This window comes from Apteryx rowi, unplaced genomic scaffold (assembly GCF_003343035.1).
Source record: "Apteryx rowi isolate R43461 unplaced genomic scaffold, aptRow1 scaffold_225, whole genome shotgun sequence".
Lineage (NCBI taxonomy): Eukaryota > Metazoa > Chordata > Aves > Apterygiformes > Apterygidae > Apteryx > Apteryx rowi.
The window spans coordinates 450,041-468,943 of record NW_020448586.1 but is presented as its reverse complement, the minus strand read 5'-3'; the positions used below and the strand labels follow the sequence as shown (position 1 = coordinate 468,943).

Below are 18,903 nucleotides of genomic sequence, written 5' to 3'. Positions count from 1 at the left end.
TGGTAGAATATTTTAGGTTTAAAGAGGCAATATTCCAGAACACTTTCTTCACTCTTTCTGTAAATTGCAAAAACATTTCCAGTCTTTGGCTCTGCCAGCACTGTTAAAAGAGGTTGGCTGGTGAAACTAGGAAACTTGAGCACTTGTACTGTAACATCCCGTTTCTTGAAATTGAGCTTCACAAAGAATTATGAGTCTCCATTTCACAAGTGGGGAAGCTGAATTGCAAAGATGCAAAGAAAAAAGCTGAAAGCATGGATTAGTTAGACGTAGTCCGTAGATTAGCGGGCATTGTGAATGGGCAGCATAACTGAGCACCGGATCACTTGCTTTAGGCAATTACCTTGAGAAAGAAAGAAAGAAAAAAAAAATAGTGCCTGCTAATGGTGACAGTTACCCTTTTTTCTTCTCAGTTTTGAAATATGACTGGAAAAACTCTCTCTTTTTTGCTACGTCTTCCCCCTCTTTTTTCGCTTCTCCTCTGTTTCTCCCAGACCTACCCACCACCTCACACACACAAATCTTTTGTTCATGAAGTATTAATAATTTTAGTGTGGAAGCTTGGAAAAATATTGTTCGTGAGATTTAGGAAAGTTGTTCAAACAAGTGCTATAAGCCTTTAACTTCCCATTGAGCTCGGATGACTGAAAGAGTTTTCGTCGGAGGGGGATAGAGCCGGATGGAAGGGTAGATTGGGTTAAAGATACTGAAATTTTGGAGGAAGAAAAGGAGACCAAAAATGTTTAGGAAGAGGTACAAATTGCAGCATAATAAATGTGAACTGATTGTGAGGGAAAGAGGAAGAAAGATGAAGTGACCACTGAAAAGTGTAGTTAAAGATATGCCGGGAAATTGTGTACAAGAGAAGTTGCCAAGGTGAATTAAACTGTTGAAGGAGAAGGTAGTAGAAAAGCTAAGCTTTAATGAACAAAATTGGCTTAAGAAAATGTTAATTTGTTACTTGCCTTTTTGTAAAGGGAGTAGGAGATCTGCTCCTGAACTGTAGTGTATTTTGTCACGGCCAATGTCATGGAAGGATATAAGGATTCAATGCAAGATGTAGACCCCTGAGGGGCATGCTGCAGTGAGCTCCTCAAAACAGGGGGAATTGCACCCTTTTTGTTTGTTTACTGTGCAGATTGGAGATGTAGTTCAGTGGTCATTGCATCGCTTGTTCAAATAAATTTTTTAATTCAATTTTCTTCAGTTAGGATGAGTTGAAAATTTGAATGCTGACGATGTATATCGTGTTTGAATGTATTAGAATGTATTTGTAATATGTCCTAGCTTTGTGATAAAAGTTAAAGGTAGGTTGGTTGGCTTTTTTAAATGCATGTAGTGTGGTTCAGGTTGCCACTTATTGAATGATTGTATGGCACTCTTGCAATCTGACCTTGCAATGTCTTTTCATGGTTGAAGGGTTCATATGAATTAAATTCTAAAATAATGAAGTATTTGGCGTTCCTTTTTTTTTTTTTTAATTGTTTACCATAGCCTTGAAAAATTTTGGCTTGTAATGTTGTTCATTGTGAGAGATTAGGGTTTTTTCAGGGCTGGCTTTTGGAGGGACAAATTCTTAAACAATTTTGTTACTTTGGTTAAAAAGCAATTGCTTCAGATCATGTACTTTGACAGGGAGGGTTTTCCTTTGCTGCAAAGTTGATTTTAAACAGCTGCCCTGATGCATTGAGGCTTGTCTGCTTTATATGTTTACTTTATTGATATTGGTGTGTACACTTGTCCTTATATGTAATTTGCCTTCTAATGAAGGTACCTATATACAGCTAACAACTCTAAAGAACAAATAACTTTCTATTTTTAGTTTGGACTAAAATGATACTGTTATACACACACCACTTAGGATGTGCAATAAAACATCTTAGTGACCTGGAGCTGCTCCTCATTTGAAAACTACATGGAAATCTGACTTATCAGTTTGACATTTGGGTGTCCCAGCCAGGCAAAGCACTCCCTTCAGGTGGCTTCATGAAGGTTTGATTTTACTTTTTCCCCTCATCAGGAGAGAGTACGGATTACCTCTGTGGGAGAGCAGTTTGAATGATTTGGTGAACTGAAGTGTTCAGAGGTTGAGGAGTGACTCGATTCAAGAGCGATTACCAGGAGAAAATGCCGAGCGCCTTTCAGGATCTTTAGCAGATCGTGGTACAAATCAATGGCTAGAGACCGATATTGGACACATTTGTGAGACTGAGATCACACTACCAAAGAAAGTGGTTGTTATCTCTAGATCGGGATTGGAAACCTTGCTGGAAGTTATTCTTTGGCCAAATGCAAACATAAATTATGGGGTTGAGGTGCGTTTGATGGGTGAAATGCAGTGGCCTGGGATTACGTGAAAGGTTAGAGCAGGTGATATAATAGTCTTTGGGGGAGTATAAACCAATAGGAAAACCTGTCTTGATATTTCTGCCTTGTTCTTTTAGCCAAAACAAGAGAGAACTAGGAGTGAGGTTAAATGGTGATGTTCATGCCATCTCAATTTCTTAGCTTTGGTACAATGTTTTATCAAAAGTCTTGCAATAAAACCATTTATTGGTCAGTGTTTTACCTTGTATTATTATATGTATATTGCGTTGATGTCTGYGCTTTCTAAAAGGTCTTGGAATTCATATCACGGTGAGCCACACTCACACGGTGGCAATACTGGCACTCAGGGGAAGATGCACCTTAATACACTTAAGGGATTTTTATGACCAGTGCAAAGTGATGTAGACAAATGTTTTAGTCAGTTTTAGTCAGTTTTTGTTATGCTTTTCTTACCTGTGTTTCTGTTTTAACTTGTAGATTTTGGATCTTTGTTTGACTTGGAAAATGATCTTCCTGATGAGCTGATCCCCAATGGCGAGTTGGGCCTTTTAAACAGCAGTGGGAGCCTTGTTCCAGATGCAGCTTCCAAACACAAACAACTTTCTGAACTTCTGAGGGGAGGCACCGGCTCTTCCTTAAACCCAGGAATTGGAAATGTGAACTCAAATAGCCCTGTCCAGCAGGGAGTTGGTAGCCAAGTTCAAGGGCAGCCGAACAGTGCTAATATCGGTAATCTGGGTGCTATGGGTAAGAGCCCTTTAAACCAGGGAGACTCTTCTGCTTCAGGCCTGGCGAAGCAAGCAGCCAGCACCTCTGGACCTACCACACCTGCATCGCAAACACTGAACTCTCAAGCACAAAAACAAGTGGGGATGGTGACGAGCAGCCCTGCAACATCACAGACTGGACCTGGGATATGTATGAATACTAATTTCAGTCAGACACACCAGAGCCTTCTCAACAGTAATTCTGGTCACAGTTTAATGAATCAACCTCAGCAAGGACAAGGGCAGGTAATGAATGGATCTCTTGGGGCAGCTGGAAGAGGAAGGGGAGCAGGAATGCAATATTCTGCCCCTGCCATGCAGGGGAATGCAGGCAGTGTGCTGGCAGAGACTTTAACCCAAGTATCTCCACAGATGGCTGGTCACACCGGACTGAATACAGCACAGACAGGAGCAATGACAAAAGTATGTACATATAATTTAGTATATTCTATTTGGTGCATTTTTGTTCTCCACTCGGATGTTTAGCAAACTAAGTAGACTCTTTTCTGGAATAAAATGAAAAAGTATGCTTTCCAGAGTCTGTAGTTACCAGTTTCAGTCACCAGGGATACCATAAAAGCAAGATAATTGAAGCAATATTTCTCACGTAATCAGAAATGAAAGCACTCGTTTTAAAAAATCATCCTTGGTAAAAGTTGGATGTTATCTTARTAGGGTCAATTGGGAGAGAGTAGCCTAATCCTTCAAAAAGGGGGCAAGTGATTACTTCTGTGCAGGATCTCATTTTAGGAGCCTGGCAACTACATCTTCTAAAGCAATGTGAAATCTGTTAGAGAAGAGCTTCTAGATTGAATAGAGGGGTGTAACAATCGATCTTTCTGTTGCAGACCACCGTCAACAGGCAGGCAGTGAATGTTTTTCAGATATAGAGGATCTGCTGTGGAAAACATTACATTTGATATTGATTGCCCAGCTAAGGCAAACTCTGGGAAAAGGGAAGGGCAATATCTGTGCAAGAAGTCTAACTTGGTGATCGTTGCAGATTGGGGTGGAGAATATGTTTATCCAGAAGTATGTATTTCTGTGTCGGGGCACTGATCTGATTCCTACCTGATATAGTCATTGGTTTTTAGGTCTTGACATTCCTGGTATGAGGTTAGAGAAATGTTCTGGGTGCTGCTCCTCTTGTCTTTCAGCTGGATAGCAGTGTGCTCATCTCTTGCATGTGCTGCTTTGGTCCTGTTCCCTCCTAGAATTTTGATAGCAAAAACACTCTGTTCTGATACATAGAAAAAGATAGTTKCGTCTCTGATCTTTTATCTATCTTTACATCGCCAGTCATTATCTTGTTAATTTATTGACATATAAGTATTGATTCATTGATGTGTTAGCAATCGCAGAAAAAGCTGCGCTGCCTGACATAAAAGCAAGCCAAGTGTAAGTCATGTTCTCTTAAAAAAAAAGTGAACATTGCCGTGGAGTACTGTATTTTAGGTTTTGAAAATAAAAATATTAAAAGCATTCTCTCGGAACACTGAAAGGGGGTCCCTTTGGTTAAGGAAGAGATGTCTTATGGTCTGGATAAAGGTCATAGAAAATGGAAGTGAGTACAGCTGTTTCCAGCCTCTGAATCCAACCAAATTTGCTGCGTGGAGGGATTGGTCTTTTCACAGGAAGAAATAAGCTTCCCTTTCATTTGTTTTTCTTTGAAATTTGTGTGAAGAGTGACAAATTGTAGTTATCTGGCTTATTTCTGTTAATTTATATATTTCTAAGTTCTTCAGAGCAGATTGTCTCTAGTTACTACACAGTTACATGGTAAAACTACAGTTTTTCTATGTGCACTAGCTCAAATAAGTAGAATTACTCCAAAGCAAAGGGATTTGCCCGAGGCCTTCATCCAAAGGAGTACATGCAGTCCTGGAGAGGGATGGTTCTGTGATATCCAGGCACTTCTTTAAAAGAAACCAATTCCCTAGTGAAGAATAGGCAAGCACTCAGACAAATTTCATTTTCAGGGACTTTGGTCTTAGCCTGAAGCCAGCTGCAAATGGGATCCTAAAGTGTACCAGCCAAGGAGGACAGCCTGGACTTTCTCATTTAGCACGTGTTCAAGAAGCAAAGTAAATGTTAATTTGAAAAAGGAATATATTGGAAACGAATAGTGGAAGTGCCCCTGGTGTATTAATCACTGGGGTTTGTCCTCATATGCAGTACTGTGCTCAGCACTGGGGATGCATTTCCAAAAGGTCGCAAAAAAGCGCATTTCCAAAAGGAGCAAAAATAACGTGTTTTGAAGCACATTTCAAAAGTTCTTAGAAGCCAAGTTGTTTGTGACTGAAGAGACTAGAACTATTTAATGGTAGAGCATAAGTGATAAAACAGTGTTTCTGTGAAGGTGCTAGCACTTAAGGGAAAACAATTTAAAAACTTGGCAAACTTGAAAAAATACAGAATTGGTATTTTCCAGGGATCCATCTCATACCAAATGAGATGAAGCTTAAAAGCATTACATTATTAAAAAAAAAAAAAAAAAAAGTTTACTTTCTGTATTAGTTTTCTTTTAGTGAGAGAGCAAGTCAGCAAAATGTTTTACACAAATATTTCGTGTTCCTGTTTTGGAAAAAATTACTTGCTCCCTGAGTTTTCTGCTGATTAGTAGAAGCGTTTTCTGTTTTTGCCATTTTCTTCAATAGGCATTTGAGGCTTGGTAGCCTGTTCCAGCCTCTTCCCATCCCCTAGTTTGTTGTCTTAATGGGATCATCAACAGTGATTTTTAGCTTTTTTCCTTATTGGTGCTCTAGTTTTGATGAAAGGAAAACTTTTAAGAAAAGCAAATATTTTGGTTTGTGTTGCTAACTTAATTTCAGTGTTAACTTAATTTTGTCCGTTCTTCTGAAACTGAAATCTCTGCCAAAGGAAAATGCAAGTTACTTTGGTTTTTCACCTCCTGTTCCCTGATGACAAAAATGATAAAACTTAAAATTGTGAAGAAGAGCAATAAAAATAGTGAGGCAGTTGATCTACCTAATAGCGAATGTGCATAGCTCAACCAAACTGCTTAACACGTAGCTGCCGTCACGCTCTAAGAACAGTATCAAGGCTGGAAGCAAATTCTTCCGTTGGTAACTGTAGCAATATATCCCAAGGGGAGGAGGTGTGAAGTACAAATGCAGGGGAAAAAATTAGAAGAGCTTCTTAAACCAAGACTTTCTCATTCGGTTTAAAATAAATGAATTGCATCACTGATTAAACTCATTCATTCATTGCAGTATAATTTTTTTTTTCTCCGTTCTCTCTGTTCTTTTTTAGGATTGTCCAAGACCCCGATAGCTAGGTAAAATTGTAGTCCCTCCACTTGATTTACTTTTTTTAATCTGTTGACAAATGTCTAGACATAGCAGTGTTTTGAAAGGAGGGCTCAAGTTCTCTTACGTATCTGAGTTCTCTTGAAATCCCTGTGTTGAAAACCTTCTCCTTCGCAGTGTATTTAAACCATACGGATTCCTGGAGCCGTGCAGGCTGCAGAGGTGGTCTTGGCGCAGGCGGTCTGTCCTAGCAGTCCTTTCGGATGCTAAGGAGCTGCTGCCCGCTCTGCCCTGCCTACGTGTCCCCGAGGCAGCCGAGCTGGTGATGAAGCGAACGCGTTCGTTGAGGCTTGCCTGACCCTCCAGCGTCTGTAGGCGGATTAGCTTTCTTATGCTGGTTATGAGATTGTTTAGTTGAGATGGGCTTTTATGGAGAGTTACCTCCCAACAGATAGTCCTCGTGCTTCGCGGGGTGCCTTTTGCGCTTCCTTGGCTGCGCTGGAAGCGTCTCAAGGTCAGCTCGGAGCTTTCGAGAGGTCTGGCTTTCCCAGGGCAGCGTGTGTCTATGCCGTGTGCAGCAGTTGCGTGACCCTGTATAGTTTGGGGCCAGTGTTCTGGGGCAAGATCTTACTTCCTTGATGGTTTCCTGTAATCCTTTTCTAGTAAATGACTAATCAAGGAAAGTCCATGGTGTAAGTCTCCTCCCTTTTTTTTCCTCTCCCTTTTTATTTCCTTTCTTTTTTTTCTTTTTTTTTTTCCTCCTCTTGTGGTGTATTTTTATACCCATTCTCTCTAACAAGGGCAAAAAAAAAAAAAAAATCCAGACTCTGATCACTTCACCTGTTCTCAGAAGTACCTGAGATTCACTTCATCTGGGGCATCATGAGCCAGCGTGGTTAATTTTAAACTGGAGCTGCCATTTTAAGGCAGCTCTTACAGAGAATGGAAAGTAAGCCCGAAATAATCGTGGTGACTCAAACTCATGAGCCACGGTGCTTGCATCTTGAATAAGCTGAAGGAGACAGGTAGACCTTACCTGTCGCCAATTGAAACGGGAATGAAAAGCAACCACATCTCAATGTCACGAGGCCCTGAGTTACTGGCATCAGGACAAATGCTTTTCCCGCAACAGGGAGAGATGAAAGCAAAACACTTTCTCAATTATTAGAAACATGACCAAAGGAAGTTTGTAGATTTTGTGTGGTCCTCCAGAAGACGCAACCTGTCAGTACAAGTTGAACTATAGCTATTAAAATTATAGTCAGGTTTTCTTCAGATTACATAATGTGGTGTTCTTGATAGCCTATAATATTCTTGGAAATAGGGAATGGAGTAGTTTCTGAAAAGAGTTTGTGAATTAAAGATGCAACAACTTACTGTGGCAAGGATTCAAAGCCTTCACTGGTTCATAATTTGCATTTTCAGAGTTATTTAAGCTGCCTGCTTTCTGTTTTTGACCTGAGACCTTCTGGAAACCACAGAGGAAATCTGCCTCTTTTATGCTGCAGTACATATCTCTACTTGGTTCACTACTAGACTCCTTTCCTGTAACAAATTTGCTTGTTAACTGTGGGATTATAGCCGTATTTTCTTGGACAGCACTGCAGGGATAGTTTTCATTTCACTGGGCTGAAGTTCTTTAAGGAATCTGCTGAGAAGACCATAAGGATTCTGCTTGTTTTTGAGCAAAGATTACACGGGGACTAAAGGGTAAGGTCCTCTGTCGCAGTAATTTCCAACAGTAGCAGTATTGCCCCCTTTTTTGTTGTCTTTGGTTTTTAAATTCCATTAAGGCCAGGAGAATGTGTTCAAGCCATCTAGAAAATCTTTTTAAATGTAGGGCTGTTTTTTTTTTTTCTTTTTTTTCCTCAAAGATTGAAGATTGTCATGTTTTGAACATTTTAAAAGGAAGCAAAAATAAGCAGATGGTTTATTGCTTCCATAGAAATGAGCACTTTATTGCAAGCATGCTCCATACCTAATATTCTTCTATTGCCATAGGAGTCCATCCCTTTCAAATAAGGGAGATGAGGTCTTCATATTGCTCAGTGTACCTGGCAGCTAGATCTTGAAGTTGTGTTTCTGTAGATTCACTGTCTTGCTGAGATACCTTCCTCTTCCTAATGCCTTTAGCAAAGCCTATGCGAAATCAGGAAAAAAAAACATTTGAAAAGTTCCCGTTTATTCCATATGGTTGTCAGCCTTCCCTTTTGCAGTCTGGTTCTGGTTTTTGACAGTGAGTCACCTAATTGGTGCTTGAGCTCTTTCCCCAGAAATGAAGTCCCATTGAGGTGAGTAGGACTCTTCAGCGTTTCCATTTCATGTGTTTCTAAGATGCGATGCTTTAGAGGTCTATAAAAGGAAGCACCTCTCCTTCAGTAACTTCAGAGAGCTGACTTACTCCAGTGAGGAGCCGCGGGAACTTAGGAGGAAATTCGGAAGTTGTGTGGCGCAAGCCATTGCTTTTAAGATATGGGGAAAGCATAGCTTGTCAGGAGTTTCCTTTCAGAATGCTTATCTCTATAGAAAAGTACTAAATCTATCTCAAAATTAGTTTTTGACTAATTCATATCTTTTAGAAAAAAATGTGTTATTGGGCTCTATATGCCCAATAAGTGGACATGTTATTTTGGTCAGACCTTAGTCTGAACTTTTAAGAGAGAGAAATCAGGAGAAAATCTTTTTTTTGTTTTTTATTCTTAGTCCTGATGATTACAGCATTATTGGTTTTCAGTTAAATGCCTTTTTGTAGTTTTCAAATAACTTCATTACAAGTATTTTGAAAACTTTCAAAGAAAATCTTTATATTGATAAGAGCTGGAACCTGCTTGGCAGGGACAAGCTGATGGAAAAGCTGATCTGGTTGGCAGGTCAGTTAGTCTTCCAATATAGTATTTCAGGAAAAGATCTGGTTGTAATGAGTTTAGATACAGAGTTCTCTATATCGTTTACAAGTGCTATTTGCTCCTTACTTGTATATGTGCATGCGTATTATTTCTCTGGGTAGTTGGTACCAAGTAGAATCTCCACCAAAATCCTACAGGTGCAAAATACCATTAACCATGCCAAAATGAGGTCTGATATGCTGAATTTCTGCATATTAATTTAGAGTAATCTTTTTCTCTTAACCCTGTTAGCCTAATTCATTTGTCATAGTGTGTGTTTTCACCTTCCTTTTCATCAAAATAGCCCCGTGGCTGAGCCTTTTGCACTGGGAGAAGCTTTTGAAGGTGTGGGCTAAAGAGAAGGAGGAACTCTTCCCAGAAGTTAACTTTGGAAAACACTTAAAAAAAATTTTTTTTAATATCTACCAAGAAAATAATCAGTTGTCTCATTTTGTGTTGTCGAGGGGTTAAATGAACTGGTTTCTGTTATTTGCTGTTTCTAAGCAGGGTATAAATATTGCATGTGCCTTTGATAGGCATATGCACAGTTTTGCTCCCTGTCATTGTTCGCCCAGTGATGTTTTGATGTTGGATGTTAATCTTGAGTAAATTTAATAAGATGAGTAAACTACTCTAAAGAGCAAGAGTTGGTTTCCATCCTTTGTGGATACAAGACTTCAGCTGTGTATGTAGTTATGTTGTTTGGCTCTGTGTTTTGAGGAATCAGTAGTAAAGAAAACCTGTGATGAGAAAAAATAAAGCAAATTATTTAAACAGATTTCCCAGTTGATCTTGCTAAGTAGCGGGCTTAGTTGCAGAACACTTGCTGATTGCAAATTAAGTCAGCTGAAGATGTTCTCATTCCATTGCGATTCCGTGTGTTTCAGCAAACTGCTGGTACTGCTCGTTTCTCTGGTGACTTCCAATCTGCCTGGATCCGCTTGAATTGCTTTAACATGACTTGCAGTTAATTTGCTTCTCATCCTTTGAAGTTGTCCGTGCTCAGCTGCCAGGCTGACTGTCTCTGTGCAGACCATGCCTCTAGCAATCGCAAGAAGCCGGCTCAAGTCCTATCCCAAACATTGCTACTTCCCAATTTCAGTGGACTCTTACAGACTTGAACATAGTTGCTCAGCTTCCTGGTCAGCAATGTTACCACTGAAACAAATTCCTGCTGAGCAGAGGCACGTRTTCTTTTATAGTAATACAAACAGAAGTAGAATAGAAATATGTAGAAACATATAACAGCAAAACTCACTGTATTGTCGTAAAATTAAAATAGCTGTAAGCGCAGTTTTGTTTTGAAACATGACCATGTCAAGTGTTACTCCACAGATGAGTTTCCTTTGATATATCAAAGAGATTTGGTGAGTTGAAAAGCTCACTTACCACAACTATTACTCTTGGCACCTGAAATGGAGCTGTTTCCTATTTCTGGTACATCAGAACTATTTATTAAACTCATTTGAGTTGTACGATGTCATTGAAGATCTTTGAAGTGATAGTCACTTGGCTCCCATCTTCAGATGATTTATGCAGGAGTGTCGGTTCAATTTGCTTCTAATGTCGTAAGTTAAAAGAGTTTATGAAATGGAACAGTCAGTGTTCATGGGGGCAAACCACTGCTTGGTTTCCTCTCCGTTTTGCTTCCAACTCGGGCAGTTAAGGAGCCCGTCTTTGTAAGCTGAGCTTTTGGATCGGCTTGTTGTCCAGCTGACAAAAATGAAATCTTTATGGTATCTTTTCAGAATAGAATTGCGCCATTATATTCGACTGCAGTAACACAGCACAAACCTTAAATACTGTGTCACCAACTTTAAATCACGTTGGTTAGTGTCTCGTAATTCTTCAGTTTATGTTGTTGTTGGAACAGTGTTTATGTCTAAGGGGTGTATTTGAAAGAAGCTGCTAGAAGTGAAAACGTACAGATCCATCAGTTTTTCGGAAGCCACAGACTAAAAGCAAGATTTCCAGTGGTGTTTCAAAAGGTTTATGAAAAGGTTAAAAAGAATTTCCAAGTCCTTACTAACAGACATGACTGAAATGGTTTCTTACTTATTTTCAAGCTGTTGTCAAGTACCTTCCTGCCTTTTTATTTTTATTTTTTATTTTTTTTTTAATATGCAGTAGACATATGACTCATGCTGAGAAAGAGGAAAGCCTGCCTATTTAAACGAAGTGCCTGGTTACTTAGAAATGTCTTTGTCATAGTAATTTCTCTAATAAAGCCTAATCATGCGTATAGATCTTATTGCACAGGAACATTTCTGCTGATAAGACTTTCTAATTGGTCTAAAAACTTCTCCTGGCTTAAAGATAAATTTAGTATTTGTACTTGACAGTGTGAATATATTGTGAATCCTGTAATTAGAGGTATGTACAGAAATATGTCAGAAGAGTCAGTAGTATGATCTCTAAACTAAATGGTGGTGTGTTTTCATAGAAAACGGGCAATAGAAGAAACTTTGAAAATTATACATAGCGTGGTATACACTCTTGACCTAGCTAAGAATCAGGAGTGGAGAAGGAGTGAGAGAAGATTCTCCTTCCACAGTTTCCACAAGTGAAAACACTTTATTAAAATGCAAATAATAGTCTCTACAATCAGATGAAAAATAAGATTAGTTTTGAAAACTGTACTTTGAAATGTTGATACCTCTTCACTTAGCCAGCTAGGGGGTTAGAATTTCGATACCAGAAGCAACACCATATCTGCTCAAGTCTCCTTTGCAGTCAGCAGGCTATTTTTCACCTTAAATACTTAAAAGTTAGTCTTTTTTTTTTTTTTTTTTGAGTGAGAAAAGATATTTCAATAAACTCCTTTCCCCACATCTCCAAAAAATTATGAATTCTTTAGTGACACAACTGCTAGTTTACTTTGCAGAGCTGAGTAGAAATAATGGCAAACTGTTATAGCTTCTTCCTTCCTTCCTGTGAATGCTAATAGTCTGTGGAAGTACCTGTTGGTTTYCTGTTTGCAAACCTATTTCCCTTTCTGTGTGGCATTGGTTGATAGTTCGACTGTTTTGTCCATTGGCCATGAATTGCACGTGCTCGTTTCTCCTCCCCACCACCCTTTTTCTTGCCACTAAAATAAAAAAAGCATCTTTAACCCTGGGGGAAAGGGGGAAAACATCTAAAGCATGTGAGAAGCATCTAAAGATGCTCAAGTCCCAAAGAGAAGTTGATAAAGTCAAACTCAACACCCAGTTTTTTATTACTTAGGTATGTACGTATATCTGGTTTAGGTTTGCTGAATAAGAAGCATACTGTGCTGTAAAAGGGATTCAGTAATGCCTTCATGTTAGCACGAATCATAATTAATATAAAGCATGTTAAATATAGGAACCGAACTTCCTTGCCAAAAGGATCCATCTAGGAAGCAGCCTTTTGGAGGAGGCTGGGGAAACGGATTATTTAGCCATCTCTAAGAAATGCCGCTGTGGGAGAAGACCACATACCCTTTGAAACGTTTGACAAGTCAACCAAATAACGTAATAACCTTTCCAAGGGGAGGATCTTTGTGCTCTGGGATTGGGGAAGAGGAGTGAGTTAGATAGACGTCATGAGTGTAACAAGGGATTTCGCTCTTGGAACGAGCCGTGGTTAAGCAGTGCATGTGCAGAACCCTGGCTGAGCGAGTCGGTAGGGCGCGACTGCTTCCTTGGTTTGATACTGTGGATCTTCAGTTAAAACACGTTTCTGCATAATACTGTGGCTAACGTGCGGCCGCCTTTCGGCGAGATCTGCGTTTGCAGACCTAGTTTGTTCCCGCTGGTCAGTGTTAAGGTGGCTGTTTGCAGATGACACCGTCTGCTGTTACCTTGTTTAAAACCTATCCAGAAGTCTCTTGGCAGCTTCACGTGAATCGTTAAATCTTCTTCAAGGAAGAAAATGTTTCTGCAGAAAGCCTGAAGATCTCTAGGTAGTTCTTCAAGTCAGCGTAGTTTTTCAAAACAAACTCATTTGGCTCTTAACATGATTTTAAAATTATTTCAGCAGTAACTATAAGTTTCTCCTTAGTTACTATGTCAGACTATGATTTTTCTGTTAAGTGGCTATTTTGAGTTAGTTTTGATTTTTTTTTTTGATGTATTTAATGTAAGCCTTAGTGTAAAATTCTGGTTTTTGTCTATTTGATTTTTCAATTCTAGATTGAAATAAAACTATTAATTTATTTTAGAAATAAAATCTCTTTCTTCAGTGTATCCACTCTTACTTTAGGATTCATGTCTGCCAAGGTGTGTACATACAGTAAGAGGTATTCAGTTTACTCTCTTTTTCATCATATTTTTGAGATATCTTTCCTATTGCTGTTACTCTTAAGAGCTACTCTTGCCATTTTCCCACATGCATAGGATGCCGTATGACCCAAACTTCTTGCTAATGCATGTTTAGCCAGCCTATAGGAGATARATGTGGAAAAGAAACCTCTTAATGCCACTGTTTCAAAACAACCTATTCCTTCAAATAATCAATTTTTGGAGCTTGGTTTGCACTCCCTTTACTTGGCTGCCTCCAGCCAACCATGGGAGCTTCAGAATCGCAGAGCTGCCAACTGACGTATCTGTAATTTTTTTTTTTTTTTTTTTTTTTTACGGACTTTTGGGGGCATATTGAAAGGCTGAAATCTGTGATACAGAAAATACAGAAAGACGCACAGACATTATTGTGCTTTGAGAATTGCTGTTGATTTGAATCACAAATTTGGAAGCCTGCATTTTGCTTAATCATGGAGGACAAGCTATAGGGATGATTTGGAGGGAAAAACATTTGAATTGGATTCTTGTGTAATCAAATTCTGCTTTGATGTGACCATAACGGGTGTTTTAGTACCTGCTGATGCCTCTTCTGTAAGTAAACTCATAAAGGTGCTGGCGTCTGAGCATACAACCAACTGGCTGTAGAGGCACATCTTAACCGAATTTTGAAGTCCTTCAAATTTGTTTTAAGTGGTGTTGAATTGGATTAATTTATTTCAGATTATATTTGAATTCTCATGTGTTGTATTGTTTGTGTTTCTTTTAAGACAATCAGATCGTTTAATGCAAGTTGTCACGCTCATTTAATTTAGGGTTTGTATTTTATTAAGTAACGTTAATTATGAGTCAAAATTAACTATACGTATTGTGCAGTACATAGGCAGCTGTTAAACTGGTTATTGCTCTCTTGCAAAATGCTTTAAGATATACTTAATCTCATATTGCATGTTACAGTAATAGTTGTGTTGTGCGTCTCCTCCTTCTCTGCTGCTTTTATCTGTTACAATTAGATGTTTTGGGGTATACATATTTGAGCTACCTTAAATTGCTAGAATTCAACTGGGAAGAGGATAAATATATTACAGATGTTTGATTTCTAGTGGTGGCATCGCTCTAGTGACGAAAAGCTTTGCAAACATCCAGAAACACTGTTAAAAGGGCTTTTTAGTGTTTTTTTGTTTGAACTTTGCCCTAATATTTGTCTAGCAACTAGATTTTCTTGATGAAACAAACCTTTGAAACCGCTTCTTTAGTTGTTAATTTTGGCGCAGTTCTGATCAACGTCATATTCTGTATTTATGTAGTAAGACAACTGGAAGCTTGTTTACCTGAACAAAGGCATTTTTTCTGCTTGGCAGTCAAAAACTCGTGATGTGATTTGAATGCATTAATCAATTGTGGCTAATTTTTCAGTAAAGCTTTCAAGTTTTTCTTTTCAGAGGTTACACGTTGTAGAAAGTAAACCGCCTAAGCTTTATTTTTGATTCATGAGCAGATGTACAGCAATGACGCTCAGTGCAGAAATTTCTTTAATTCTTCCTATAGCATTTCCATTTTTTCAGGACTTGGGCCTTTGCAGACCTTCTCTTCCCTTCCTTTCCTCCCACCCTGCAAAAAAAAAAGTTGAGACATTTTCTTTCTTTATACATATATACAGTGCAAGCATGCAATTTTCCTGCAAAAAATTAATTTCTAGTTAACTTTATTGAAAGCTTTTGTTCTGTATATATAGCCAGTAATTTGTAGAGAACCTTCTTCCCCAAACTTGTCTTTTGTATTTTAGTAATAAAAAATGTAAAAATGTTTCTGCGTTAAGTGGACTTGTTGCCTTGGAATACTTAGATTTGTCTTTTGACCTCTGCAAAATGCTTGGAAGGGATTTGCAAACTTTATTACAAGTGGTAATAAAACACCTGGCTTCCTCTTAATGGGATTTTTTAAATTTTATTTCTAGCTTTAGTAAATCTTTCGTCCTGTAGTAAAGGATGAAATAAATTACAATTATTCCTGGCCCTCTGAGTATTTTTCTTTGAGTTAGTTTACTACTGAGCAGCGAGACGCTAAAAGCTTCATGAATCTATTTTTCTAGGCTTTTTTATAGCAGTTAGGCCAAGAGGTAGGGGGATGGCGACTTGCAACGCAAGATGGGCTTCCTCCGACCACTGCAAGCCAGGTCGTGATTTAATTCTCAAAATTAATTCCTGAAAATTGTGTGTTTGGTTGTTTTGGGGTTTTTTTGGGGGGGAGGGTTGTTTTTTGTTTTTTTGTTCTGATTTTTTTTAAGGCAGCCTTGTTGCTCCCTGACTTTAGAAGTGAATTTGTTTTAAGTGGTAGTTTTGTCAAACCGCCAGATCTGCACATTGATCAGGACCTTTCACCTAAACTGAGGTAATAGGAGAGCTGCTGTCTTGGCACTTAAACTGAATTCACTTTTTTTTTTTTTTGATAATGCCATTGGCTTTCTGCCGTGCAGTGATTAATCTTTTCCTCGCTTCTCCATCTGTCCTTCCAGCATATACRTTCCAAGCACCATGGTGACTTCCTTCTGGAACGCATTCCTATAGGATGAAATAGCAGTGAGCAGAGGCTTGCTTTTCTTCCCCTCGGTGAACAGATACAAGACGATGCCGATATAGTGCGGAAAGCCTATCTTTCCCACTTCACAAATCAACATAAATTCCACCCAGACCTGTCTTTTCCCCTTCTCCGAGAGCCTTAATCAGTTAGGTGGACCTTGCTTCATGTTACTGATTTGTGTTTCATACCAGAGGGAGATAAGAGTCCAAAGTGCGAAGTCCTCCCTGCGTGCCTGGCTGGAAGGCTGCTGTTTTGCACTGAGCGATCAAGCAATGCAGTTGATGGGAGTCAGGGCAATAACATCCGGGGATGTGGGAGGGATTAACTCTGGGTGGCTGATGCCAGCTCATGGTAGCTCTGCAACTTAAATGTGTTAAACTCCTCTAGGAATCGGTAGTGAAGCAGTGCAGATAGCAAAGCATAGGTCTCCGTCTCTCTCATGGAGTTACCACTCTGGAAGGAAGGAGTAAAGCTATTTGAAAATAGTTCTGTCCTCTTTTATTATTCCTTACTAACAGTATTCAAAGCAGCTGATATAAATACCTGAAGTTCCTCCATTACTTAGAGCAGATCTACTTTCACATTCACAGCGTTTCATATGCTTTAATTGATGAATTGTGAACGTCTGAGATGCCTGAATGCTTGATTTCCTTATGAGAAGTAGTTAAGCTGAGAATGATAGAAACCAAGCAAGGTGACACCCCTTTTGCTAGCAAAACCATTTCAGTGGATGGGAAGAGTGAGGGGGGACAGTGCTGAGCTTTGTCACCAAGCTGCGTGTTGGAAGCCCAAGTGTGAACTTGTAGTTTGATCACCAGGGATTTGGAAGCTTAGTCCAGTAATGGAGTATGAAGTGACTGGGTTTGATGAGACCAGCAGAAGAGGAAAGCAAAGGTAGCATGACGTCCCTCTCCTGCAGTGGCTTATGTCAGCRATAGCTTGTAGGCACCAGCCCCATACCTTGTGTTTCTGTCAATCCATTGTGCTTATGCCAAACCCAAGGGAGACTTCTTGGATCTGTAGGTGATAATGGGAAGTGAAGAATTGCCATTTCATGCCAGCTCAGCTGTTTCTCTTAAAAAAATAAAAATAAAAAACAAAGTGTCTCTAACATACTGGTGCTATGCTTGGATGAAGCATGGGAGATGCGGAGTAGCAGTGATTCTAGAAGCGCTGGATTATATTTGAAGAGACTCGCTTGTAACGCACAGTTGCTGTGTGCTAGCGAGCATGGTATAATGTTAACGTTACAGCTCGAGCATTACAAAAACTGAATTGTAGTTTATAGGTAGCTTTTGAAAGGTGGAACTCGTTGTATCTGTTCAGCATTTACTGGGTTATTTCATGCTGGATTCTCGCAGTGATACAATAGGAGAACGCAAGRGGGAATATTTTTCCTTATAAAGGATTGAGGAAAGCGGTAGTGAGTGACAGGCGTTTTATCAGAGCAATTGCTGTTGTTGAACAGACAAGCTTTTACGTGTGCAGCTCTTCAACGCTACAAGAAGTCTGCGATGATCTAGCCGTTTATCAAAACAGATCCTGTCCAGGTTGCCTCTGTTCTTCTCTCCTCTCTTTCCCTAATCCTGACATGCATGTTCTGTTCTCTGGAATAAAAGTCTAAAATTAAGCTGGGGCTTAGTGTTAAGATTGGTTTTAGCTTTTGTATCATAGACTAAATCCAGAATAACATAAGCATGGTCGTGGCTGGCTAAAAGGCTGTCTTTCTGTCTTCCTGCTATACCTATTTTGCCATGTTCGGAGGTACAAGAAGAGTTTGGAGGGGGGGAAAAAAGGCGGTCTCCCTCTTTTTTTCCATCGCCAAAAACGCAGGCGAAACAGTAGTGAGAACAGCCTAACTAGCACGTTGGCTGTGCAGGGTTCATGTGTTCCTTACGCTGGCCCTATAGCAGCTGTAGTACTCACTGTATTGCTCCCCAAGGGTCTTCTAAACCGTTTCCTATAGTGCCTTCCTCTCCTTCCCGTGTCCTCCCATAATCTTGCTGAAGTGCTGACAGGACAAAACTAGCAATGACGGTGGCTACCGCGGAGCCACGGATACGCTGAGTGCCTGCTGCTGCCCACGCCGGGTAATGGCTGAGGTCTTCTGGCCTTTGCTTTGAGACCATGTTAATTGGAGTGTCGTTATCTACATGTCCATCTATCTACTCAGAAATCTTAGAAACTTAATTATCTGGACGACCTTTATCAAAAATGGGTCAAATTGGCCAGTGGGTTCCAAAGTGGTCAAGAAGAATTGGTTTGAGGAAGGGCGAGGAGATGGGGCGCTGACTGTCACAGCACAGTTACTTAAGCTGATTCCTTAGGATACCTAGCTAAAACACTGCTTTTGTGATCCTGCAATCGGTGTCGGTCTAAAGAGGCAGCTTAATTGCAGCTGGATGGGGCGAGTGAATGAAATGCTACCTTGCGATTGTCCTTGTAAGAGCAATCACCTGGAGTTGCACTTGGCTGCACTCGGTCTGCACAGGCTCTGCAGGGCAGAGCATGATAAAATTGTCTGATACAGGTTTTCGTTTCTCTTCTGCACTGCTGCTTTCCTGGACTTTGATACTTGTCTCTGGCTTTGGTTAATGGACTTGGCAGCCTGTCCTAGGTCTTATAGCACTTTGCTTGCTGAGATGTGCTTTCTTCTCACCTTTTTGTGTTGTCTCTAGACAGACAGAAGGGAACTTTTAATTTGCTTCCTGTCATTAGGTTCCTTTGTATAGAGAAAAACATAYGAAAATGACAGTTAGTGACAGGCATATCTCTCATTACTTATCATAGGCTCCCTAACATAGGCTGTAGTGAA

General features: G+C 39.7%; 1 protein-coding gene across 1 annotated transcript in view; it reads left to right on the top strand.

Annotated features, from left to right (window-relative positions):
• The first annotated feature begins 2,146 nt into the window (after positions 1 to 2,146).
• Positions 2,147 to 18,903, top strand: part of CREBBP (CREB binding protein) — an 88,169-nt gene continuing 71,412 nt past the window's right edge. Inside the window, exons 1-2 of the mRNA XM_026065223.1 lie at positions 2,147 to 2,163; positions 2,806 to 3,518. Coding sequence (XP_025921008.1) covers positions 3,072 to 3,518 — 447 coding nt within the window. The 5' untranslated portion in view covers positions 2,147 to 2,163; positions 2,806 to 3,071. The remainder of the gene's footprint in view (positions 2,164 to 2,805; positions 3,519 to 18,903) is intronic.